The sequence below is a fragment of the Danio rerio genome, chromosome 16, assembly GCF_052040795.2.
Source record: "Danio rerio strain M-AB ecotype USA chromosome 16, GRCz13ab, whole genome shotgun sequence".
NCBI lineage: Eukaryota > Metazoa > Chordata > Actinopteri > Cypriniformes > Danionidae > Danio > Danio rerio.
In genome coordinates, this window is record NC_141036.1 from 9,444,304 (window position 1) to 9,471,481 (window position 27,178).

General features: G+C 36.2%; 1 protein-coding gene across 3 annotated transcripts in view; it reads left to right on the forward strand.

Moving 5' to 3' along the window:
• The window catches only part of dnah5 (dynein, axonemal, heavy chain 5), a 233,694-nt gene that overhangs the window by 71,523 nt on the left and 134,993 nt on the right, over positions 1–27,178 (forward strand). For 2 of the 3 annotated variants that reach the window (XM_087286532.1, XM_087286533.1), the window contains 17 exons: positions 1,962–2,055; positions 2,574–2,716; positions 4,427–4,628; positions 6,053–6,288; positions 8,841–9,059; positions 9,349–9,411; positions 12,028–12,266; positions 15,860–16,100; positions 16,359–16,558; positions 17,282–17,435; positions 18,638–18,801; positions 20,894–21,050; positions 23,013–23,225; positions 23,303–23,527; positions 25,192–25,364; positions 26,472–26,650; positions 26,740–26,927. In XM_087286532.1, the coding sequence (XP_087142658.1) occupies positions 1,962–2,055; positions 2,574–2,716; positions 4,427–4,628; positions 6,053–6,288; positions 8,841–9,059; positions 9,349–9,411; positions 12,028–12,266; positions 15,860–16,100; positions 16,359–16,558; positions 17,282–17,435; positions 18,638–18,801; positions 20,894–21,050; positions 23,013–23,225; positions 23,303–23,527; positions 25,192–25,364; positions 26,472–26,650; positions 26,740–26,927 (3,090 nt within the window). The remainder of the gene's footprint in view (positions 1–1,961; positions 2,056–2,573; positions 2,717–4,426; positions 4,629–6,052; positions 6,289–8,840; positions 9,060–9,348; positions 9,412–12,027; positions 12,267–15,859; positions 16,101–16,358; positions 16,559–17,281; positions 17,436–18,637; positions 18,802–20,893; positions 21,051–23,012; positions 23,226–23,302; positions 23,528–25,191; positions 25,365–26,471; positions 26,651–26,739; positions 26,928–27,178) is intronic. The other variant, XM_087286534.1, reaches the window with a different exon arrangement.

Below are 27,178 nucleotides of genomic sequence, written 5' to 3' on the forward strand. Positions count from 1 at the left end.
TCCTCTGGGGTTTAGCAAATGCACTGAAATCTTCACAAATACTTGCTTCACAGACATATAGAGAAATATATTCACATAAAGCTTGACATCGCTACTTTGAAATGAACCAACTACACTTGAAAACAAATGCTCTTTGTTTATGTAATCTGTTTGAAGCATTTGCTAGCTACAGTCCGTCCCGTCAAATGCACTTTACATGACAGAAATTACTCAGATGCCGACAAACTTGTAAACAAAGAGGCTGCTGTCATTTTGTGAGAAGATTTGCCATCAAGACCAAACTGGGAATTAGTACAGAAGACCATTGTGAGTGGGCGAGGATGGTAATGTAGAACACAACCATAAATGAGGATGATGTTGTAATTCACTTTGAGTGCGCATAGTCTGGGCAACCTGAAAAAATGCAGATTTTGTTTGATTCGGATGTTTAAGAAACGGTTGTTTAACTTAATTGGCGATTCAAAAATGTGAAATGTAATGATAAGCTTGCCAAACAGTTTTGGAGAATTTAATATTTCTCCATTCAAACAGAATTCCTGAGCATATTGCCTATTTTAAAGATGGCCGCCGAGTGACTTTCTTTGAAAGGACGTTGAGTTTACCTAATATTTGAATCACATTTTATTTATATTTTATTATATTACTTTATAATTATTGGGCTCTATTTTGAGGGTCCATGTGCAGAGCGCAAAACGCAGGGCGCAAACACTTTCAGGGCGTGTCAGAACGCATTTTTGCTTATTTAAGGACGGGAAAATCCGCTTTGCGCCGTGGCGCATGGTCTAAAAGGGTTGAGTTTATTTTCTTAATGAGTTATAGGTGTGTTTTGAGAATAAACCAATTAGAGTCTCATCTCCCATTCCCTTTAAGAGTCAGCTGCGTCGCGCCAAGAGCGCATTCGCTATTCACAGGACGCAAAGTAAGTCTAAATGGAAAATCTGAGCATTTCACAAGCTAACAGTTAACAGTTTTTTTTTTTTTTTTACAGAAAACTGTTAAACAGAGCATCTACTGCATGAGAATGAGAGATAATGGATCTAATTTCACTTTCGCTCTTGGATAGGGAAACCTTTGCGCACAGACATCAATTAGTCTATAAATAATTAATTGCGTTTGTTAAGCGCAAATATTCGTTTCGAAACTATTTCTAAATTAAGTTCTAATTTCCAGCAAACGAATAAATTAACAACAATAATGAAGTGTGTTCAAAAACCTGAGTTATATCCTAAAACACATGCTGTGCCCCATATGGTCTAAAACCTGACAAGTGGCAAATCTAAGCTTGTTTTTAATAAAACAAATATAAATATGGATATAATAAATACTGCTAATAATAATAACATTATACAAAAGCAAATTGTTATGAATGAACTGAAAAAGCCTCTTGAGATGAAGAAGACATAAAAGCAGTGGTTTTTCATATTTATGTAGGCTAGAAAATAATATGTTTTGTAATATTTTAATCCTTTATATTTATATCCTATTTCTATTCTTATTATATCCTATATTTATCCTTAATATTTAAATTTTTTCATATGTAAGGATATTTGCCTATTGCTCTCTTGTGTGTATTAAGCAGTGTGTAAGCGAGGCGCAACTCTGCGCCGGAGTTTAGACCGGGTTTGTTTTGGTCTAATGAAAAATCTATTATAGTTTCTCAAAATAGCAATGGGCCAGCAGTGCGCCTCAGAACGCCTTCCTTATTAGACCAGAACGCCTATGAGCGCACAAATGAGCGCTAATGCATTTGCTTTATAAACAGCATAGCGCAACACCTCAAAACGACTCTTGCGCCAAGCTGAAACTACCAAAAGACTATTGCGCCTTGCGCCACATTGCGCCAGGTGTATGATAGGGCCCATTGTGTTTTCTAGAACTGATGTGAACTTTCCATACCAAGTACATGTAGTTCTTGTCTAATATATACGAAATGTCATGCTTGAATGTTTTTGCTGTCGCAGAGGAAAATGAGTGAGCGACGCATGGCTGCTTTGAAACAGAACAGCCAAGAGAGTGAATCCGAAGACGCTGATTCGACCTATCACAGCTTTGCCGGTACGACTCTTCCTTACCTTCTGTAATTACACAGCTCAGCAGAGCAAATGAAGAACTAACAACTCCTTGGCCAGTAAATGTTTCTTTATAATTGTTGAAAACTGAATCAGTCTAAGGATAAGTAGATCTCCAATCATTTGATAAATTATACTAGGGAATACAGAAATAGATGCAGAACCATGGATGTGAGTGGCGATATGTCATTTGCGTCACAATAATAATATAATTCACATCGTTTGCTCTCTCTCCATCTCTCACTCTGAGGAAAAAAAGAAAACTGACACAAAATTGATTGAGCTCAGCAGTATCACAACAACATATCTCTGTCTACTGTAATGAAGCAGCTCGGCCTGTAAATCTTTCATCCCTTAAAATAGATTAGAGATAAAGTGTCCTTCATACAGCTGATCTGAGGCAAAAAGATATATTACTGAAAAGATTATTTTAGAGATATTTGAGTGCCTCTGTGCTCGCTTATTGACTTTGATTTCTCATTTTTGGATGTGTTGTTTCTCCAGAAGGCAGTACCTCGGATATATCCGCATCTGCAAATCAGGCCATTCCTTTTCAAATCAAGAACTACCATAAAAGCATCTCAGAAAACAAAGAGATTGTCAAGCTGGTCTCTGTGCTTAGCACATCCATCAACTCCACCAAGAAGGTCTGCTTGTTTAAACTCGTTTTACTTTTATGTATTCATGTATGCTTGTACAGCGGGTAAAATAAGTACTTGTGTCATGATTTTTGCAGGTAAATATATTTATAAAGGAGCTGTTAACAGGAAATTTATCAAGATTTTGGTAAATCCCAAACACACAATTAATACAGAACAATGTGTTATGTGTAAAAACAATGGAATGACAGAAGGAAAGAGTACTGAACTACTGGAATGTATTTAATACTTTGTATATAAGGCTTTTTTGATAACGACAGCTTCAAGAAACCTCTTGTATGGAGAGTTCCATTCATTGCTTAGTTCTTGATGGTTCTGTGTGTCTCATCTATGAAAGCTTTAGTTCTAATTGTTTTATTAGCTTCAGGTCAGCTGATTTACTGAGCCATACTAGCAGCTTTGTTTTATTTTCTGAATCGAGTTGAGAGTTTCCTTGGCTGCGTTTGGGGTCATTGTCTTGCTAAAATGTCCACCCTGGTTTCATTTTCATCATCTGTTAATGAAGGCGTAGGGGACTGGTGTGGGGCGTGGGTGGTTGGGTCGTGGATATATGTGAAGGGGTGGGGGGGGGGTTTGATATTGTCTTTGGGGGCACCCTATATATGGTCGCTTAGAATGGTGAAGGTTATAATAATAATGATAATAATAATTCCTTACATTTATATAGCACTTTTCTGGGCTCTGAAAACGCTTTACACAATGGGGAGAATCTCCTCATCCACCACCAGTGTGCAGCATCCACCTGGATGACGCGACGGCAGCCATTTTGCGCCAGACCACACACCAGCTGATTGATGAAGAGGATACCAAGTGATGATATGCCAATTATGATATGGGAGATGGTTAGGAGGCCATGATGGACAGAGGCCAGTGGGCAGATTTGGCCAGGATGCCGGGGTTACTCTTTTTTTTGAAGGACATCCTGTGATTTTTAACAACCACGGTTTTACGTCTCATCTAAAAGACGGCACTCACTGAGCAGTATAAAGTCCCCGTGATTATACTGGGGCATTACAACCCACACAGACCACAGGTTGAGCACCCCTTGCTGGCCAGCACTTCCAGCAGCAACCCAGCTTTCCCATGTGGTCTCCCATCAAGGTACTGACCAGGCGCAGCCCTGCTTAGCTTTAGTGCGCGACCATGTGAGAGTTGCAGAGAGCTAGCTGCCGGCTATTAGTTATAAGTTATAAGACAACGGCACCTTTAGGACAATTTTTTGGGTGAAAAATCGTGACATTTTTAATATTTATTTTATCCGCTGTACAATATATGTGTGGTTTAAAGTATAACCACAAGTCTATTCACCAAACTTTAGCTTTTAAATAGCAAAACAGGTTCTGCAGAATCATAATTGACACAGCAAAAGCTGCACATATCTTCTTTTAAACCTTGTGGAACGCCTTGACCTATAAACTTCCAAAGTGATACTGTGCATTTTTTTTAACTAAGGACTGAGGTGAAATGATTTTCTCTAGCAATTGACAGCACAAAACAGAGACTGTAATCAAATATATTTTGAACCTGAATTTGTTTCCCCCTAATCATTTTAAGTTAATAAAAGCATGTTTTTTATGACATGTTCAAATACTGTATCTGTTGCTCATTATACCTTTTTCGTTTGGTTGTGTTGATAATGTAACTATCAGAAATTTTATGGTAAACAACATGCATCAAACTTTTCATATATTTTCACAGGAAATAATGAACGCTTTGGAGCGCTTTAGCATCTATCACCACATCTGGAAGAAAGATCGAGAAGAAACCATTCAGAAATTCATCCAGGGAAACCCTTTTCTGTCTGAATTCGAGTCTCAGATCCTTTACTACAGAGATCTAGAACTAGAAATTAATGCAGAGCCTGAGTTTATCTCAGTAGGAGCTCTGGCACTATATACAGGTAGGCCGTCTCTTAACAAAAACATTCAGGAGGGGTTAAAAGTTCTAAGGGGTTCGCAGACTGTCAAGAGTTGCGTTAATTAATAATAGAAAAGGCAAGATTGTATCAATCAGTGTAAAGTTATACTTTAAAAAAGTGAATAATTAGTAATCGCATCATTAAAATAGCATTTAAGATATTTTTGAATGACTTTGTTTGTAAAATAACTTCATTACTCATTAAGTAATTTAGTTACTCGAATCAACACTACTTAAAATTCTGACAGGACCTTTAAAATTAATTTGAAAATGTAAAATTAGAGTCTAAAAACATATGTATCAAAATACAAAACATTTCACAGTAATGGCGTATATCATCATACATTTCAAACTCAATTAATTGTTTTTTAAGCATGTTCAGTCATCTTGATAAATGAAACCTTCTTTTGTTGAAATATATGATTATTCTTCAAAATATATTTGTTTAACAAAAAAAAAAAAAAAAACAATTCCTCTACTTCTCTGAATCAATTTAAACAGAACTGTTGAATTTATTTATTGTATTTAAAGCAATTTTCTATTAAGTAACTTAAATTGCCTAAAAATGAATAATAATCTCTTATTCAGTAGAAAAGTTTTTCAGGGTGTACTCACACTAGGCTATCTGAACTGTGCCCAGGCACATCTGACCCCCATTTCTTAGTTCATTTGACAAGTGTGAGTGCTCCAAATTCCAGGTACAGTTCGGTTGGCAGGCCCTGGCCCGGTTGGAAGAGGTGTGCCAGAGTGCAGTTTGGTTGGCCTGTGGTGCGGTACGATTGTAATGTAAAGCATGCAAAGCCTGCCTGAGCTTAAAACTGAAGATGCTACGTCACTTTCAAGGGACGGTTTTATATGAAGTAATTAATCATTCTTACTTTTCAATGAACATAGTTTTTTAAACATACAAACCCCTCACTGCACGTCAGCTGCCACCTTCAGCAAACCTCCTAATACGTACAGCACGATGATTTTCACAAACATTTCTAAGCATTAAAAGTGGTGGAGATGTTCAACAAAATATTTGCCTGCATGTCACTGCATATCAAACGGCTTAAAATAACACAAAACAATATAACTAAAGCAATCTCCATTATATAGAGCGAGAGCACTTCCCCTTTGTTAAACTAAACAGTCGCATCATTAAAGATGTAAGGCAAAAAATACGATGAGTGCGGGCCAAGGGGGAGAAGGGAGGGGGCAATCGCGCCCCGGCATTGTTCAGGAAAACCTAGTGTACCTAGTGTGAGTACACCCTTAATACAGTAACTAGCTACTTTAATTACACCCATACATGCTTGATATTGATGTTTATGTAACTTACTAAATAAATGATTGTTCCATATTTTAATTATCTAAGCTACAATTAGCCTCTTCATTCATGTGTCTTTCTGAACCTACCTACAGTGGATCTGAAGTTGGCTCTTACTGCCGAGACCAAGAGCTGGATGGTGGATTTTGGCCAGTATTGCAACAGGAAGTACCGCATGGAGATGGAACAGATCTTCACATTTATCGATGAGGCGAGCAAGAAGCTCAACAGGCAGATTAAGGACTTGGATGATATCCGTATTGCCATGGCAACGCTTAAAGAGATCAGAGAACACCAGATCTTTATAGACTTTCAAGTTGGCCCAATTGAGGTACTCACAATTAAAAAGACAGTAATACATAGGAAGTGCTTTAAATGTGACCCAAGACCATACACACACACACACACACACACACACACACACACACACACACACACACACACACACACATATATATATATATATATATATATATATATATATATATATATATATATATATATATATATATGTATATATGTATGTATGTATGTATGTATATAAGCTATTAGTTTGTCCCAGACAATGTATTTTTGGCTACTGCCAAAATATATCCATGCAACAAAAGATCCTAGTTTTGTGGTCCAGGATTACATTTCCATCAATACTTACTCAAATATTTATGAAATGTGTAACATAATGCATTTTATAAATCTTTAAATAAGTATTGATAGTGTGCAGGAATATTCATTCAGTTATTTTCTTGTCGGCGTAGTCCCTTTATTAATCTGGGGTCACCACAGTGGAATGAACCGCCAACTTATTCAGCACATTTTTACGCAGCGGATGCCCTTCCAGCCGCAACCCATCTCTGGGAAAGTGCAGGAATATTTGTTTTGTTTTTTTCTGCACATTTTTACATAATGCTTTTCTCCTATGCACCTGTCATAGATTCTGGTGTGCTTAATTTAAACTGATTAATCCACTAGAACACAAAAATACATTTTTACACAGCTCTTTTTTGCGTACCTACAGTTAATGGTGACCAGAGCTGCAAAAATACATTGACCTGCCACTTTATTAGGTCCAACTGCTCATTAAGGCAAATTTCTAATCAGCCAATCACATGGCAGCAACTCAATGCATTTAGGCATGTTGACATGGTCAAGATGATCTGTTGCAGTTCAATCTCAAGGTCAGCTTATTGGCTTAAAAGCCATACAGACATTGTTGATAGTAGCGGAAATTAGTTGTCATTTCAGTTAAATTGTACTGTTCAGATTCTTCAGGTGGTATTTTCAGATTTGGACCATACTTGTGGATCAGTTGAAGGGTTAGTTCACCAAAATTTTTTTTTTGTTTTACTGTAATCTTTAAAGAGGTTTCAAACCTTTGTTTCTTTCTTCTGTTGAACACTAAAGAAAATTATTGAAAGACATCTTAATCTGTAACCTGTGACTTCCACAGTAGGTAAAACAAATGTTTGTTTGTGTTTAACAGAAGACAAAACAGTTTGAAACAAGTAAAGGGTGAGTAAATGATGACAGAATTTCTATTTTGGGGTAAACTAACTGTGCTTGTGAAGTGAGATTTGTTTCTGGTGTGCTTAGTTTGAACTGATTGATCCACTAGAACACAAAAATACATTTTTACACAGCTTTTTTTTTTGTCTACCTACAATTAGTAGAGCTGCAAAAATACATTGACCGGCCAATTTATTAGGTCCAACTGCTCAAGACAAATTTCTAATCAGCCAATCACATGGCAGCAACTTAATGCATTTAGGCATTTATACATGGTCAAGATGATCTGCTGCAGTACATACCGAGCATCAGAATGGAGAAGAAAGGTGATTTAAATGACTTTGAACGTGGCATGGTTGTTTGTGCCAGATGAGCTGGTCTGAGTATTTCAAAAACTGCTGATCTTCAGGGATTTTCACGCACAATCATCTCTAGGGTTTACAGAGAATTGTCCGAAAAAGAGAAAATATCCAGTGTGTGGCAGTTCTGTGGGCGCAAATGCCTTGTTGATGCCAGAGGTCAGAGGAGAATGGCCAGATTGTTTTAGACTGATAGAATGGCCACAATAACTCAAATAACCATTCGTTACAGCCAAGGTATGCAAAAAATCATCTCTGAACGCACAACACGTCCTACCTTGAGGCGGATGGGCTACAGCAGCAAAAGACCACATTAGGTACCACTCCTGTCAGCTAAGAACAGGAAACTGAGGTTGCAGTTCACACAGGCTCACCAAAATTAGACAGTAGAAGATTGGAAAAAAGCTGCCTGGTCTGATGAGATTTTTGCTTTAACATTCGGGTGGTAGGATCAGAATTTGGTGTCAACAACATGAAAGCATGGATCCATCTTGCCTTGTATCAATGTTTCAGGCTGCTGGTGGTGGTGTCATGGTGTGGGGGCATTTTCTTTTCACACTTTGGGCCCTTTAGTACCAATCGAGCATGGTTTCAACGCCACAACTTTACCTGAGTAATGTTGCTGACCATGTCCATCCTTTTATGACCACAGTGTACCCATCTTCTGATGTCTACTTCCAACAGAATAATGCGCCATTTCTTAAAGTGCAAATCATCTCAGACTGGTTCAGGATCACCAGATACCAATCCAATAGAGCACCTTTGGGATGTGGTGGAACGGGAGATTCAAATCATGGCAAATCTGCAGCAACTGTGTAATGCTATCATGTCAATATGTACCAAAATCTCGGAGGAATATTTCCAGTACATTGTTGAATCTATGCCGCAAAGGATTAAGGCAGTTCTGAAGGCAAAATGGGGTCCAACCCAGTACTAGTAAGGTTTACCTAATAAAGTGGCCGGTGAGTGTGTGTATTGTATTTTATAATGTGTTCTGTGATATTACTTCTTTGTCCTGCAGGAATCATACAGCATGCTGCATAAGTATGGATTGCTGATTGCCAAAGAGGAAGCAGAAAAAGTGGACACACTCCGGTACACCTGGGAGAAACTGCTTTCCCGTAGCACCGAGGTGCAGAACGAGCTGGTGTCCCTTCAACCAAAATTCAGGGGAGAACTCATCAAAAACGTGGAGACCTTTGTGGAAGACTGCCAGCATTTCTACCACGACTATGACAGGGTGAGTCCTGAGGGGCCTGTGAACTCTCTTTATCCCCCTTTTTTTTTGCTTTGAGACGATCCCTCAGGCAATTACACTTTCAAGCCCAAACACAGTTGTTTTCCTGCATTTATATTCCTTTGAGTGTTCTGAAACATAAAGTGCTAGAAATCAAGCTGCGGAAAAATCAGAGCAATCTTTAAAGCTAGTTATGTATCCTGTGTACTCTGGGAAAACTAAAGCGGTTGTTTATCATAAATTAAGAATATGTCCATATGTTTCTCTTGTTTTGTGCTTTTTAAATCCTTAGGATGGTCCCATGGTGGTCGGATTGGCTCCACAGGATGCCAGTGACAGGCTTATTATGTTTCAGGTACATTATTGGGTAATTTTGTTATGCATAATAGCTGCTTTTGCAAACATAAGCTATTTTTTTCTCTTAGTGACTAATTTGTAATTAGTAGGAGTTTGACAAGACACATATGCAACAAAATAAGACGAGACATGAGACTGGATTCATAAGAAGATGATGAGATTTTTAGACATTTCGATTTTTAGAAGAGATGCTCAATAAATATTTATAATCAAATATTTATAAATCACTAAATATTTATAAATATCAGGCTTCATACGGTCATAGAAAACCTGGAAAATTTATGGAATTTTGACATGGCATTTTACAGGCCTGGAAATGTTTTGGAAAAAACAGGAAAGCCCACAAGGTTTTGGAAAAGTCATGGAAATTACATTTACCATTAGTCATTTAGCAGACATTTTTGTCCAAAGCGACTTAAGCTGCGGTCACACTAGAGCAGAGGTGTTCAACCCTGTTCCTGGAGATCTACCTTCCTGCAAAGTTCAGCTCCAACCCTAATCAAACACACCTGAGCCAATTAATTAGGACCTGAAGAGCTCTTGATAATTACAGGCAGGTGTGTTTGATATGGGTTGCAACTGAAATCTGCAGGAAGGTAGATCTCCAGGAACAGGGTTGAGCTGTGTCCGAAACTGCATACTTCTTACTATATAGTACGCTAAAAACAGTATGCGAGCTGAGTAGAATGTCTGAACTCATAGAATTCAAAAATAAGTATGCGAGAAGTACCCGGATGGCTTACTACTTCCGGCGAGATTCTGGAGTGCGCATCCAATGCATGCTTCGCTATCCCATGATGCTCCATGAGAGAATTCATGAATGGGAGAAAAGTGACACAACTGACGCAGGAAGGTTCACGTGACCATGAGAAAATGGCGGATGTAGTAGGTCCGAATTCCATTCATACTTTTCACATTCATACTGTATAGAATGTACCTTTCTAACAGCCAAGTAGTACGTTTAAATTCAAATGCAGTACCTAGTGAGTAGTAGGCGGTTTCATAAGCAGCCTTGGTCACCCCTGCACTAGAGCTTGTACTTGCAAAATTCTGTCGTACGGCGCTGCGAAAAGGGGCGGGGTTAAACAATATGATTAGACACTAAAAATGAGCGACTGCTCCATATTTTAAAGTTCTCCTTTTAAATGATCTTCTATTGGTCTCACGCAATCACCTGACGTGATTTCGCAGGTAAGAATTCACCAAGCTTGAACTTTCGAATGCAGTGAAATGTGAAACTTGTGGCACTTGCTTGCGTTTCTGGTCTCCGCATTTTAATGCTTATGAATGGAAGTCTATGAAGCGAAAAGTGCAGTGTGATCACGGCTTAATAATAGAAGTAGTTTTACCTACTATTACTAGTTTAACAAACTATTAAGGTTATCTAAAATCAGTTTGAGAAATATCTGTATATTGGAATGAAGGTTAGTTGTTTTTACTTCTTTTCTTTTCTCGGCCAAAAACAATGTTCTCACATCATTAGTGCTGTGTAAGCATCATCTATTTTACATAGATATAAGAATAAACTATTGCATGTTTTATGATATGCTGTACTCACATTTTCAAGATAAGTTTGTAAGTTTTTTTTTATTATTAGAATATGCAAAAATACAAGAAAACATCAACAAATAACAAAAACAAAGCAACAAAACAAAAACAACAACAAAAACAACAACAATATAGTCAGGTACTGGTATGTGCGTGAGTGTGCGTGTGTGTGTATGCATGTAAAGGTAACTTGGTGGACAGGTCAGAGTACATGCATAAGGAACAATAACAGTCAATAAATGAAGCAAGATATAAAGTGTCACAGATATAAATAAAATATATAGAAAGAAACCAGTCAGAGGTAGGGAGTAACAACAATGCTTATTAATGTATGATAGTAAAAATGAAAGTAAAAAGAAAGAAAGGACAACAGTAAAGATAACTGACAATAATAATAAATCACAAGTGCTACACCAACTACTACTACAGCAAGTTACTTATATTACAACTACTACTGCTTCTACTACAGCCACAACCACGACTATTACTACTACAATGTCTACTAATACTGATACTACTACAACAATGACTACCACTACTGATACTACTATAGCGTTTGCTACAACTAATACAACAACGTCTACTGCTACTACTACTACTACTACCACTACCACAATCACTTCTACTACATCTACATCAACAACATCTATGATGAGTTTATAAGTTTAACCAAGGGAAACATTTTACAGTGTAGCGTCCACTACACTGTTGATAACTTAAAATTAATGCAACCAGCTTCAGGACATTTTTGAGTTTGCTCAACTTAAATCGGGTCAAATGCAGAGTACTTGGGTTGAAAGTTGAGTCAACTCAAAAAAAGCTTTGTAGTTATATAGTGTACAGAATGATAGAAGAAGTTGCAGGTCATTTGAACACTTCTTGTCTACTGTTTTTTGAATACTATGAATTTGGACATACCAATTATCTCACGTACTGTTTTTTAAATACTATATAGTAGGGAAGTATGCGATTTCGGACGCAGCCATTATGTTTATTTCATATGTGTATACATATAACTAAATACTTTGTTTGGTTATTTACCTCAAAATGATCTGGTGTTCCACAGAATCGCTTTGACAACCTGTTCCGCAAGTACATCACATTCACAGGTGGGGAGGAACTCTTTGGCTTACCTGTTACCCAGCATCCTCAGCTCCTTGAGATTAGGAAGCAGTTGACGCTTCTGCAAAAGCTGTATGGACTCTACAACAGCGTGATCGACACAGTCAATGGCTACTATGACATCTCATGGGCCGACATTCACATCGACAGAATTAACAATGAACTTCTGGATTTTCAGGCGAGGTGAGAAGGTCACAGAAGTCAAACGAAATTTCCACGATCCATTCTCTCTAGCAGTCACGTAATAAGTTACATTGAAAAGCATGAAGCCACCAGGGGATTTCAATTGTGCAGAAGCTTCCCAGAAAATAGATTAATTCTCCATGCTGTTCATGGATTGAATTTAAGGTCAGCTGTTCTGGAGCGTAGCACAATAATAATTTCAGAACGATAGTATGAATGGAGAGTTTTCTTATGGCATCTTCATGGTTTACAGCATATGCTTAAAGGGATAGTTCACCCAAAAATGACAATTCTGTCATAATTTACTTCCCCTTCACTTGTTTAAAATCTTTATTGTAATATTCACATAAGCACTGAATATTTGCGTCACTAATTTATGACTAGTAGAGGAGTCTACTAGTGATGGTTAACCTGTAATACGGCAACACGCTGTGGATTAAAGCTGGAAGTTGTTGGCACTCACTGTTCATCTCCTTATTTAATTACTACACGCCCCGTGCAACAAATAAAGTTAAACGCAGAACAAGACATTTATGAGTTTCTTTCTTCTGTTAAACATGAAAGAAGTTATTTTAAAGAATACTGACAACCTGTAACCATTGACTTCCATAGTATTTGTTTATCCAACGCAGGCTTATTCTGAAAACATAGCCCTATATAAATTTTTGAAGAGTGTGAATTATGTAGCCAGAAGTACGTATGGCAGCATTTCGTCTTTATAACAAACGCTGTGGGGTGGTTGGATGGCGTTCCTTTTCGTGCTTACCTCCATATGGGCGGATTTCCTGTTGTAACCAGTTTGTGCTGTGGCTCAATACGTGCTTCGGAGGATTTGAGAAGCAGAGCTTAGTTGACTAACGACGGGGTTCAACTCCGGTAAAGAACTGTTCTAGAAAGCAGGTAAGACAAAAACAAAAGCCAAAAAAGTTAAATTAACCAATAAATAACAGGGTGAGGATAGGGTCTGACAATGTGGTAAAAATCAGAGGGCTTTTCTTTTTTGAATTTTGAAAACACTATCGGTTTAGGTAAGGCGGTGGGTGGGTATGGGGATCAGTCGGTTGGTCAGTGAGTCAGTCAGTCAGTCAGTTGACAGTGGCCTCTGGTGGATTTTCAAGAGAACAGCAGGCATTAATGGCACTCACGAGAGAAATTTGAGATCTCAAAACGCATACACAGCGGCCCCTGATGGATTTGGGAAAACAAAAACTGCAAAAAACTAAAAAGTAGCTCCTGGGATGTATTTGGCGCTCCCCAGAAATGTACATAGAGGTACGTTTTCAGAATGAGTCTGGGTTGTGTTTTTCTTACTATAGCAGTAAATGGTTGCAGGTTTTTAGCATTCTTCAAATTATTTTGTGTTAAAAAGAAAAAAGGAAATTCAGAAAGGTTTACAATCGCTTGAGGTTGAGTAAAAATTGAGTAAATTTAAACTTTCCCTTTAGGGCTCATTCACACCAAGCACAATAACTATAAATATAATGATAAAGATGCAGTTCTAAAAATGGAATAAATTAAATTAAATTTATATCCTCAAAATTCTACACACAATACGCCATAATGACAATGTGAAAAAATATTTTTTTTAAATTGTTCCAAATTTATTAAAAAATAAAACCTGAAAAATCACATGTTTAGAAGTATTCATAGCCTTTGCTCAATGCTTTGTTGATAGATACTTGGCAGTAATTACAATCTCAAGTCTTCTTGAATATAATGCCACAAGCTTGGCACAGTCTTTGGGATTTTTTGCTCGTTCCTCTTTGCAGTACATCTCAAGTTCTATCAGGTTGGATGGGAAGCGACGGTGTACAGCAATTTTCAGATCTCTCCAGAGATGTTAAATAGGATTTAGGTCTGGGCTCTGGCTGGGCCACTCAAAGACATTCACTGAGTTGTTGTGAAGCCACTTCATTGATATTTTGGCAGTGTGCTTTAGGTCATTGTCCTGCTGCAAGATGAACCATCGCTCCAGTCTAATGTCAACAGCACTCTGAAGCAGGTTTTCATTCAAAATAGTGATACCAAAAAGTTTATTGTTTTTTTCCACCACAGATGACTATGATCAGTATTTTAATTCTTATTATTTTTATTGTATTTATACGTATGCTTTTAAATAAAGGTTCATTGGTCAGCATCGCTGGTTGCACATTTAGGACTTCGGCTGGTTATAAGGGGTTAATGCCAAATGAAATGCATGAACTAAAAAAAAATTTGTCATTTGTCAGTGTGGATGCATTTATATTTATCATTATATTTATAGTTTTCATGCTTGGTGTAAATGGGCCTTTAGTAATGGATACAAAATTACAAAGCTAATAACAGTTTTATTTAAATGTAAACAAGTTTAAGGGCCCTATCATACACCCGGCGCAATGTGGCGCAAGGCGCGGCGCAGTAGTCTTTTGGTAGTTTCAGCTTGGCGCAAGAGTCTTTTTGAGGCGTTGCGCTATGCTGTTTAAATAGTAAATGCATTAGCGCTCATTTGTGCGCTCATAGGCGTTCTGGTCTAAAAAGGAAGGCGTTCTGAGGCGCACTGCTGGTGCTTTGCTATTTTGAGAAACTATAATAGATTTTTCATTAGACCAAAACAAACCCGGTCTAAACTCCGACACAGAGATGCGCCTCGCTTGCACACTGCTTAATACGCACAAGAGTACAATAGGCAAATATCTTTACATATGAAAAAAATTAAATATTAAGGATGTATATAGGATATAATAAGAATAGATATAGAATATAAATATAAAGGATTAAAATATTACAAAACATATTATTTTCTAGCCGACATAAATATGAAAAATCACTGCTTTTATGTCTTCTTCATCTCGGGAGGTTTTTTCAGTTCATTCATAACAATTTGCTTTTGTATAATGTTATTATTATTAGCAGTATGTATTATATCCATATTTATATTTGTTTTATTAAAAACAAGCTTAGATTTGCCCACCTGTCAGGTTTTAGACCATATGGGGCACAGCATGTGTTTTAGGATATAACTCAGGTTTTTGAGCACATTTTGTTATTATTATTCATTTATTTGTTTGCTGGAAATTAGAGCTGAATTTAGAAATAGTTTTGAAACGAATATTTGCGGTTAACAAACAAAATTATTTATTTATAGACTAATTGATTTCTGTGTGTAAAGGTTTCCCTATCCAAGAGCGAATGTGAAAGTAGATCCATTATCTCTTATTCTCACGCAGTAGATGCTCTGTTTAACAGTTTTCTGTAAAAAAAAAAAATGTTAACTGTTAACTGTTTGCTAGTAAAATGCTCATTTTTTCCACTTAGACTTACTTTGCATCCTGTAAATAGCGAATGCGCTCTTGGCGTGACACAGCTGGCTCTTAAAGGGAATGGGAGATGAGACTCTAATTGGTTTATTCTCAAAACACACCTATAACTCATTAAGAAAATAAACTCAACCCTATTTAGACCATGCGCCACGGCGCAAAGCAGATTTTCCCGTCCTTAAATTAGCAAAAACGCGTTCTGACACGCCTTGAAAGCGTTTGCGCCCTGCGTTTTGCGTTCTGCGCATGGACCGTCAAAATAGAGCCCTAAATGTTTGTTTTGTTTTGTTTTTGTAGGTGCCGCAAACTGCCAAGGGGCCTTAAAGAGTGGCAGGCATTTATGGACCTGAAAAAAACGATTGACGAATTTAGTGAGTGCTGCCCCCTGCTGGATCTTATGACTAACAAAGCCATGATGACGCGACACTGGAAGAGGATTACTGAGGTGACAGGTCACACCTTTGAGGTTGAAACGGATAACTTTAAGCTTCGCAACATAATGGAAGCCCCTCTGTTGAAGTACAAAGAAGAAATCGAGGTCAGAATTTTTGTATTATTATTATTTATCGGGTTTCCATGGGTCATGGAATTTCTTAAATACCATATACCAAATGAAAATTCTGAAAATATCATGAACAGTCATCTTTTTTGTCAATGAAATCAGGGATAATTGAGGAAATTTGGCATAAAGTGAGAACTCTGTATATTCATCTGTTTGGACTTTTGACCTTAAAGCTGGCAAAATCTGCTTAATAAAGTAATGGGGTCCATTGTAACTGTACCAACATTTGAACAGGACATCTGCATCAGTGCTGTGAAGGAGCGGGATATTGAGCAGAAACTCAAACAAGTAATTGCAGAATGGGACAACAAGACCTTTACGTTTGCCCAATTCAAAACCCGAGGTGAGCTTCTTTTGCGAGGAGACAGTACTTCTGAGATCATCACTAACATGGAGGACAGCCTGATGGTGCTTGGCTCCCTTATGAGCAACAGGTTAGCCATTAAAACAACACTTAAATTCTCTGGAAAATTTAGGTAGTTACAGTAGTTTATTTATAGTTTATATTAAATCGGTGGGTTGTACAATCATTTGTGCTGTGCATTGTGGGATTGATTGAGTCCACTATGGTGTCAAATATCATTAGAAATGGCTGCTCTCTTAAATAGTGCACTATTTATTTGTATAGTTTATCTGTATATTTTGTATACAGCCCAAGTGTTATTTAGGCTACTTACTGTATTTATATATAAATTAATAGTTTAATTATGTGTTAAAGGGATAGTTCACTTTAAAAATGAAAATATACTCACTATTTTCTCACCCTCAAATGTTTTTTTTTTTTTGTGTGTGTGTTGAACTCAAACAAAGATATTTTAAAGAGAGCTGAAAACCTGTTACCACTGACTTCCATATTAGGAAAAATAAATACTATGGAAGTCAATGGTTACAGGTTTACAGCATTCTCAATTTTTTGTGTTTAACAAAAAAAAAGAAAATCAGACATGTTTGGAACATATGAAATAAGGAATTTTCATTTTTTGTGTGAACTACCCCTTGTTTTAGCCCATAGACTGTTACATTGTGGACTTACATTGATGTTGTAACATATACCCTATATTCGGTGCACTTTATAAAGCATAGGGCTATAAAAACAGAAAGGATCAAGACACTTTTTTTTGACTTATCTTCTGGTGCACATGGCTTATACATTTTAGATACAACACACCATTCAAAGCCCAAATCCAGAAGTGGGTTCAGAATCTGTCCAACACAACAGATATCATCGAGAACTGGATGACAGTTCAAAACCTCTGGATTTACCTTGAGGCTGTTTTTGTAGGTGGAGACATAGCCAAACAGCTGCCGAAGGTAATATCAGTAATCCAACCTCACTCCCATACATCAACACCTAGCTTTTAGTAGGAATGAAGCACAGGGAAAAAAAGTAAGGGGACATTGACTTAGGCGGTTTTTAAGGCCACATCTACCAACTGAACATAATAGAAATTAAATAATTTAATAAAAGAGCGCTATACCGTACATAGTTTTTTTTTTTGTTGTTGAAGTTTTTAGGATGGATGGATGGATAGATTTCCACATGAAAAAAATACTATAGTTTTTTTTTTGAGCCATACTATAGAAAAGTAGTTGCTATGGTAACAAAAACTACACTAATATAAAAAATAATCATTTTCTACACTGTAGGGTATGTAATACTACAATACATTACAATTTGCTGTAGTAAAAAGTAAAACTACAATACACTACAATATTTATTAAAGTTTATCATTTAATAACTATAAAGCATAGTACAGTATGCTGGAACATTCATTTACAAAGAGTTGTAAAAAAAAAAAAAAATATATATATATATATATATATATATATATATATATATATATATATATATATATATAAATAAATAAAATTTTATATATATATATAGTTATTTATTTTTTATTTTTTTTACAACTCTTTGTATATTACTATAGTATTTTTATGTGGGTTATACTGTCATCTACAAGTAAACTATCAAAATGCATTCTACACATTGCTCTCTTCAATGTTGGATGTGTAACAGTATTATATAGCATTAGCTTGTGGTCATGTAAAGTAACACAACCAATGTCACATAAACCATGCATTCGTTTACCATCTTAGAAAGAATCCTTCTAAAAATCAACAACCTAAGATAGAATCCATTTAAACATTGTAGAAAGGCATGTCCTTCAATAAACCATCATAGCAGACGGTTTGAAAATGAAAGTCAGAACTGTGTCAGTATAGCCTATTATTAATGTTAAAAAGGTTTAATATGTACAGTATTTATTGAATTTACTATTTCATTGGGAGTGCAGGCTGATACTTAAATATTTCTGTCATGTTGCATTGTGTTTGGTGCAGAAAGCCACATTGCTTCTCCCTGGAATCTTGTCAATTTTGTTTGGTCTTAGACCAAAGTTTTTATGTTTGGTCTATTTTGTTTTCAAGATGTTTTTTGACAAGACTGAAATATTAAATGTTAAAACGCAATTACAGTAAAAAAATAAAATAAAATAAATCTCTTTTAGGAGGCAAAGCGGTTCTCCAACATTGACAAATCTTGGGTGAAAATCATGACTCGAGCTCATGAAATGCCCAATGTAGTCCAGTCGTGTGTGGGAGATGAGACTATGGGTCAGCTGCTGCCTCATCTGCTGGAACAGCTAGAGATGTGTCAAAAGTCACTCACAGGGTATGCCGCTTCTATTTATCAGTCATGTTTTTATAACAGTTTCATAACCATTTTCCTAAAGGGGACCTATTATGCAAAACTCACTTTTCTAAAGCATTTAAACACAGTTGTGTGGCAACAGTGTCTGAGTATAGCCAGCCTTTAGTAGTCAAATTTGATTGATTTATATTTTTTGTAATCACACTTCATAAAACAGTCTGTATAGAAACTGATTGGCATTCTCCCTTTGTACATGTCATGTCATGGATGGGGAAAGCCCCGCCGATTATTGAAGATCTCTCCCTCATTAGCATAAACAGCCCTGAGTGAGAAGCAGCCGTTCGCCATTAGGGATTTAAAGCTGCCACGTAGGCCAAATAGATGTTTATAGCTCCACCCTTACAGAGGGCTGGGAGCACAATCTCATTTGAATTTAAAACGACAGTCATCAAAACGGCAAAATTTTGGTCAAAGCTTAAAAGGGGCAGTTATAAAAAATGATTTGTGGAGTATTTTGAGCTGAAACTTCACATATACAGCTGAAGTCTGAGGTCCCGTTTACACTAATGCGTTTTAGTATGAAAACGCATACGTTTTGCTTTGGTTAAGCCATCCGTCCACACTACGCCAGAGTTTTCGAGCAACGAAAACGGAGCGTTTTGGAAACGCTGGAGAGGCTGTTTTCATTCTAAAACACTGCTGCTCCGTTTCAGTGTGGATGAGTGAAAACAGAGACATCTGAAAATGGAGGGGGGGCTGCTGAGATTCGCTACCTGATTGGGGCTTTTGTTTCTTTGCGTCCTTCCCTTATTAGTCAAGCCCTTATCACGTGACTATAACACATGGCTTTAACGCTACCGGAAGACAGCAGACCAGCCTTCACTGTAAACAACAACATGGACACAGAAATGGGAGCGTTGTTTGCACTATTGTCTGTTTTAGGCGCCATTGTGCAGCTATTCATTTGTTACGTTTTGTAACAACTCGACCTCGTCGTCTGTCCACAAAAATACCTCTCTTGCTTTCTTTGCCATCGCGTTTATTGTTCAATCAGCGTTTGTTGACTAACAATAACCAAATGCCGAGTGAGACACATGCTTCCTGTTTATACTAGAACGAGCATGCCCAGAGTGCGCGAATGGTCACGTGATGTAAGTTTTTGGTGGCGTAGTGTGGACGGAGATATGTTTAGAAACGCTAGGTGAAACGCTAGTGTGGACGCGGATCGTTTTTGATCTAAAACTAAAACGCACTAGTGTAAACGGGGGCTGAATTATTATTTGTTTTTTCCCCATTTATTTTTTTCCCTAATTTTGGTTTAACAGAGAGATGATTTTTTCAACAAATTTCTAATCATAATAGTTTTAATAACTCATTTCTAATAACTGAGTTATTTTATCTTTGTCGTGATGACAGTAAATAATATTTGACTAGATATTTTTCAAGACACTTCTATACAGCTTAAAGTGACATTTAAAGGCTTAACTAGGTTAATTAGGTTAACTAGGCAGGTTAGGGGTAATTAGGCAAGTTATTGTATAATGATGGTTTGTTCTCTAGACTATCGGGAAAAAATGGCTTAAATGGGCTAATAAAGTTAAATAAAAAAATTATGTTTAACCCCTTCAGACCTGAATTATGTTGTAAATTTCAGAAAAATGGGATGTTATGTGATGTCCATTGTAATGGACGCAGAGTCTGAAGGGGTTAAAAAATTTGTAACTGCTTTTATTCTAGCCTAAATAAAGAAAATAAGACTTTCTCCAGAAGAAAAAAAATATTATTAGACATTCTGTGAAACAATCCTTGCTCTGTTAATCATCATTTGGGAAGTGTATATATATAAAAAAAAATAATAAAAAAATAATTCTGACTTCAACTGTACATTCTAGGGACTTTAGAGACTTATTTTACATCTTGTTAAAATGGGCGTAATAATTCCCCTTAAAAACTTTACAATTCTTTTGTCACAGATTATAGCTAGTTTGAGATGAAAAAGTAATAATTTTTTTTTATTATTGAATAAAAAAGTCTATTGTTTTCTATTTTTGTCAGGTTGAAGTGGAAGTTTTTATAGTACTGCTAGTTTGATGCATTTTTTTCTGCTTTACAGGTATCTGGAGAAGAAGCGATTGCTGTTTCCACGTTTCTTCTTTGTATCAGATCCTGCTTTGCTGGAGATTCTGGGTCAAGCATCTGACTCACACACCATCCAGGCTCACCTTCTCAACATCTTTGACAATATCAAATGTGTCCGATTCCATGAAAAGGTGATCACCACTTAAATATATATATATATATATATATATATATATATATATATATATATATATATATATATATATATATATATATATATATATATATATATATATATATATGCAATTAAACGACATAAAATTTAATTAAACAAAATAAAAACAAAGACGTCACAGTGGCACAGTGGGTAGAACGATCGCCTAACAGCAAGAAGGTCGCTGGTTTGAGCCCTGGCTGGGTCAGTTGACATTTCTGTGTGGTATTTGCATGTTTTGCATCCACTGTCTTTGCATGGGTTTCCTCCGGGAGAGGAAAAAATACATGCGGTAGAGGGGAATTGAATAAGCTAAATTGGCCGTAGTGTATGAGTGTGAATGCGAGTGTGTATAGAGTTTCCCAGTACTGGGTTGCGGCTGGGAGGGCATCTGCTGCGTAAAACATATGCTGGATAAGTTGGCGGTTCATTACGCTGTGGTGACCAATGATAAATAAAGGGACTAAGCAGAAGGAAAATGAATAAATAAAAATAAAAATCTTAAATAATAATAACTAATCTTCCATTTTAACAAAAATTCTGCAGCAGTTTTTGTCATGTTCATGTTTTAGATCTGTTTTTCTTTAGTAACACTCATTTAACACTAGAACTACAGAGGAGGTCATTATGACCAATTTTAAATTTAGTAATTTTGTTAAAATAAAACTCATAACTATAGAACCCTAACTTTTCTTAATGTGTGTATATTTCATACTAACAGTTTTTTTTTTTTTTTCAAATTACAAAACACAAAAGAGTTCTGACTAATCTTGACCATAACGGTCAAATTGACCGCATTTCAGTGTCCTTTTTTTTTTTCCTTTTCCGTGCCTCTGAATATGCTTGCCTCTGTTGCCTAGCAACTTTCTGCTAACAAAAACATAACTTTCTGATAGCAAAAACATAACTTTACTTCAGAAATGTCTGTTAAAACAACATCTTCACTGTGGTGAAAAACTCTGCTCTCTCCGTTTGTCAGACAAAGTGAGGTATACGTACCTTCAAGGGGGGTTCTAGCAAATCTCAATTATAGGCTATATTACAAAAAGATTGTATTTTTATTGTGATGACTTCATAAAAAGGTTTCTAAAACCTCAAAGGAAACTTTGAATGTAAATATGACTTTGCAATAATTAATTTATTTGCAATAAATAGACGTCAAAATGACAGCTATAGACATTCTAATACAGTGTACAGTATTCTAGTAGTTCCAGTGTTAACTACTAAGTAATAGTAAGTGATTATATGTACTTACTTTATGGTTAGAATGCAGGTTATGTTTAGGGTTAGTTGCATATAATTGTTCGTAATTAGTTGTTATTACTATGGTAGGTGTATCGAACGTGTAACAAGCACACCTTAAAATAAAGTGTTAACCCTGTTTTTGGCTTTAAAATACAGTGCTCAGCATATATGAGTACACCCCTCAAAATCTTTTAAATTCATTTCTATAGGATGCTTTACAATAATATATTTGTGCATATAAATTAGATTAATCAGTACTGAAGCCAAATCTGGAGCTAATCTATCAATATAACTTACAATAACAGTTCAAAAATGAGTACAACTAAATTGATCTGTTAGGGAAAGTATTACATTAAATTAAATAATAGTTAATAAAAGTGGAATAATCAAGAGAAAATAAACAAACATATAAAGTTAAGTTGAAATTTTGTAATTTGTCATTTATTTTTTGCTATATTTCGCATGAATTGAAATGTATTTTCCTTCTAGTTCTAGATGTTGTGTGATGTTTGGTGACTGTATACAAATATATATCTGTTTAATAAATCCATTTTGTTCCAATACTCTAAAATATATTACCTATATTCATTGATAAATGGATAAAAATATTCATTTTCAAAATGGGTGTACTTATTTATGCTGATTATTGTGTCTGCTTTACGAAAAAAATTATTAACTCTGGTTTTGCTTTCAGATGTATGATAAGATTCTGGCGATATCATCACGAGAGGGTGAAACCATTGAGCTAGACAAGCCAGTTATAGCGGAGGGCAATGTGGAGGTCTGGCTTAATGCGCTACTGAAGGAATCCCAGAGGTCTTTGCATCTCGTCATCCGTCAGGCTGCGCTTGCCATTCAAGACTCTGGCTTTGAGTTGATCGAATTTTTGGACTCATTTCCTGCACAGGTATTTAAAATACTAACAGCAATGCCTCATTTCAGTGTAAACACATAGTGAGAAGACTGCTGGTTTCTGGGCTTTAGGTTGGTTTACTAGGTATCCAGATGATCTGGACAAAGGATTCAGAGGATGCTTTGAGCAATGCCAGATATGACCGGAAGATCATGAGCAAAACCAACCAGTTCTTTCTTGAGCTCCTCAACAATTTGATTGACATGACTACTAAGGACCTTGGAGCTGTTGAACGGACAAAGTATGAAACACTAATCACTATTCATGTACACCAGAGGGACATCTTTGATGATTTGGTGAGTGCCAGATTCCATTAGTTTGATAATGTAATGGCTGCTCATTAAAACAACATAGGCTCATTCTGAAAACGTAGCCCTGTATACATTTCTGGAGATCTCGAATTATATAGCCAGAAGAACGTATGACTGTATTTTGTGTTATAAACTAACACTATGGGGCAGTATGACGTCGTACCTTTTCGCGCTTACCAGCTGACTGCTTACCCTAGTATGGGTGACTTTTCCGCTGTTACCAATTTGTAACTGACCTTGATGACAGGCTTTGAGTACGGCAGAAAACGCTTCTAGAAAGCAGGTAAGACAAAAACAAAAGCCAAAAAAATAAGTAAAAAACAGAACATTTGGTAAAAATACGGCTGCTGCGAGGGCTTTTCTTTATCTGGATTACTTTTGAAAACACTATCGGTTGGGTTTAAAGAAGGAGGATGGTGGGTCAGTCATTCGGTCAGTTATTCAGTTAGTCATTCAGTCTACTGCGGCCTCTGGTCGATTTATGCAAAACGGCAGGCACGAAGAGAAATTTGAGATCTCAAAAAGCGCACACAACGGCCTCTGACTGATTCCTGAAAACAAAAACTGCAAAAAAAACCTAGCTCCTGGGACGTGTTTGGCCCAGGAGCTACGTATATAGGGTGCGCTTTCAGAATGAGTCTGTGTTGCGTTAAAAACTTTATTCAATATGAATATGCGGCTGCGAATACATCGTTATATTAAGCGAGAAATTATATTTTTGGGGGGATTTTTACCTTATAAATACAGTATGTGCCTCTTTTTAAGGCCATTTAGAGGTGTCCACGTGGCTGTGAAGTATTGTGCGACCGCCTTTATGTTTCTCTTCTGATCTTGAAAATATAATTGGCTGAATTGTAGAAAAGCTGATTTAAGATCGTGTGTTGGGTCAAATCAAGATTGCAATCTTTTTTGATTAATCGTGCAGCCGTAGTTTACAGTGTTTCCCTTAGGTTTGGGTTGGAAGGGGTGTTATGTCTAAAATGCTAGATTTTATGGCATTTTTTCTCAAAGCGCATTGCCATAATGTCACATAATGTTGGTCACAGACATATCACACAGAAGTAAATTAATCCCACAATTTATAAACAAAATGTATAGTTTTGTTTTTATTTTTGCTATATTGAATTATTCAAAAGACATCCAGCTCATTTCCTCAATGTAATCAGTAAACTATCACTGATAAACCATCAGTATCAGCCTTTTTCAAATTATTTCTGATAGCTTTAAATTAATCCAATATTGGGTGATAAATATCAGATACATCAGTGCATCTATAATAGTAAAATAAATAAAAGAGCATTGTTGTCAGTTTCTCATTTCAGTTAATTTTTTTAGGACTTTAGAGCTTTATTATGCTGAACAAATCTACATGTTGTACAATAGCCAACATAATTTAGTTAATGACAGCCTCTTATATTTCCATTGCAGATACAATATGATTCACTTCTTATTGTTATAAACCTAAATCAGCTTTCTCACAATTAGATGTGCCAGCTGGCAAGGTTAGATGTCTTAATATCTTATCATGACTGAATGCCAAATCGCTATGTCACAGTTTTAGGCATTCATAGACATGTCTGAGACACCTCTAAAAGATAACTACCCAGCAGAATCTAATCTCTGTGGAATGTCTTTTTCCTGTCACACAGTGTCGTTTGCACATCAAAAGCCCCACCGACTTTGAATGGCTGAAGCAGTGCCGTTTTTACTTCAATGAGGACTCAGATAAGATGATGATCAACATCACTGATGTGGGCTTTGTGTACCAGAATGAGTTTCTAGGCTGCACTGACAGGCTGGTCATCACTCCCCTCACTGACAGGTGCTGCTGCCAATTACAGGCTTCTTTACTTCCATCTTCCCGCTGTGGGGCCTTTTAGGTTCTGTATTATTGCAAGGCATATGTGATTTCTCGTAGATCATACTGTTATAAATTTAGCCCTGAACATAGTATATATAGTGTTAGTTTTGTTTATTTTAATTTTCTTTTAGAAATATATTTTTATATGTTACATTTTGTATATTTGTCATTTCTTTCCATTAATTGTGCATCTAGTATTTTCTTTTGATTTTCTGGTAAACATATGTAAACAATTCTCATATCTAAAATTATAAATAACAATATTTTATGTTATATATTACAAAATGATTAGGCCTCCTGTACATTTTTAAACAATAATTACCCCGAAAAATTACACTTTTTTATCTTCTAAGGGCTTATTATGCAATCTCTGTTGCCATCTTGTAGATGGACAACATCTTTGGTCTGCTCAATGATAGGTGCTGTCTCGCAGAAATTATAAATATTTTAAAATAGGCATTATCCTTATAAATAAACTGCATAGTTGCAATCTAAACAAATACATTCTCGACTAAAAAGCCTTGAAATTACATTATGTTGTCCAACAGCAGCAATATTTGTCAAACTGTAGAGTGTCCTCTGCTTGTTGCTGTATGTGGGCGGAGTAATACAGAAGGGTGAAGGGTGAAGAGGCTGGTCAAGTGCTGTTACTGGCAGAATATTACACGGCTATTACACGGCTATTTTTTTTTTTAAATTTATTTGTCCAAATGATATTTAATCTGCATCATATTTGATATTTTATTTAGAATTTAAATTATTTTTCAAAGAATAATGCCAAACAAACTGTAAAGTTTTCCAAAAAAAGGAAAAGGAATTGTCTCTTTAAACAAATATTTACAACATATTCAGCATATTAATGAAACATTACAATGCTCACACTTGTTTTACAAAGCCAATGACACAAATAAAAACATTAGAAATAAAAGTGAAGGTAATATATATATTTATATTACAAATATAAAATTCTGGAGTCTCAAGATTGGTCCCTATGTGGTTTCAGCTTTTCTTTTGTGAAGTAAGTATTTTATCTGCATACTTTTAAAGCCAATATTCAATATTTCCCAGATGCTACATTACTTTAGCTCAAGCTCTGGGAATGAGTATGGGAGGAGCTCCAGCTGGGCCAGCAGGAACAGGAAAGACCGAAACTACCAAGGACATGGGCCGCTGTCTGGGCAAATATGTGGTGGTTTTCAATTGTTCTGATCAGATGGACTTTAGAGGCTTGGGAAGAATATTCAAAGGTGCCACACATGAGTTCTTAATACACATTACAAAATACATTAGATATTTGCATGTCTATCTTATTTTATCCATTTTTCCATTTCTCTAGGTCTTGCTCAGTCTGGATCCTGGGGTTGTTTTGATGAGTTTAACCGCATTGACTTGCCAGTGCTTTCGGTAGCAGCTCAACAGATCGCCATTGTCCTCACCTGCAAGAAAGAACGTCGGAAGAACTTCATTTTTACTGATGGAGATAATGTAGAGATGAATCCTGAGTTTGGCATCTTCCTCACCATGGTAATTTAGTGCTTTCGTAAAAATGTCATTATGCAATTAGAATGCAAACAGAATGTAACTAACCTAATTATTATTTAATCATATTAAGCTACTGTATTAGGTCACAAATCAGATCAGTTTTGGTATATTTTGGGATCCATTGATTTGGTATCATGTGATCCAGCATTTTTTTCCTATTAAAAATTCATGGAACACATTACAAAATACTTATAAGTACTTATTAATAAAAAAAACATCTAAATAAATTTGAA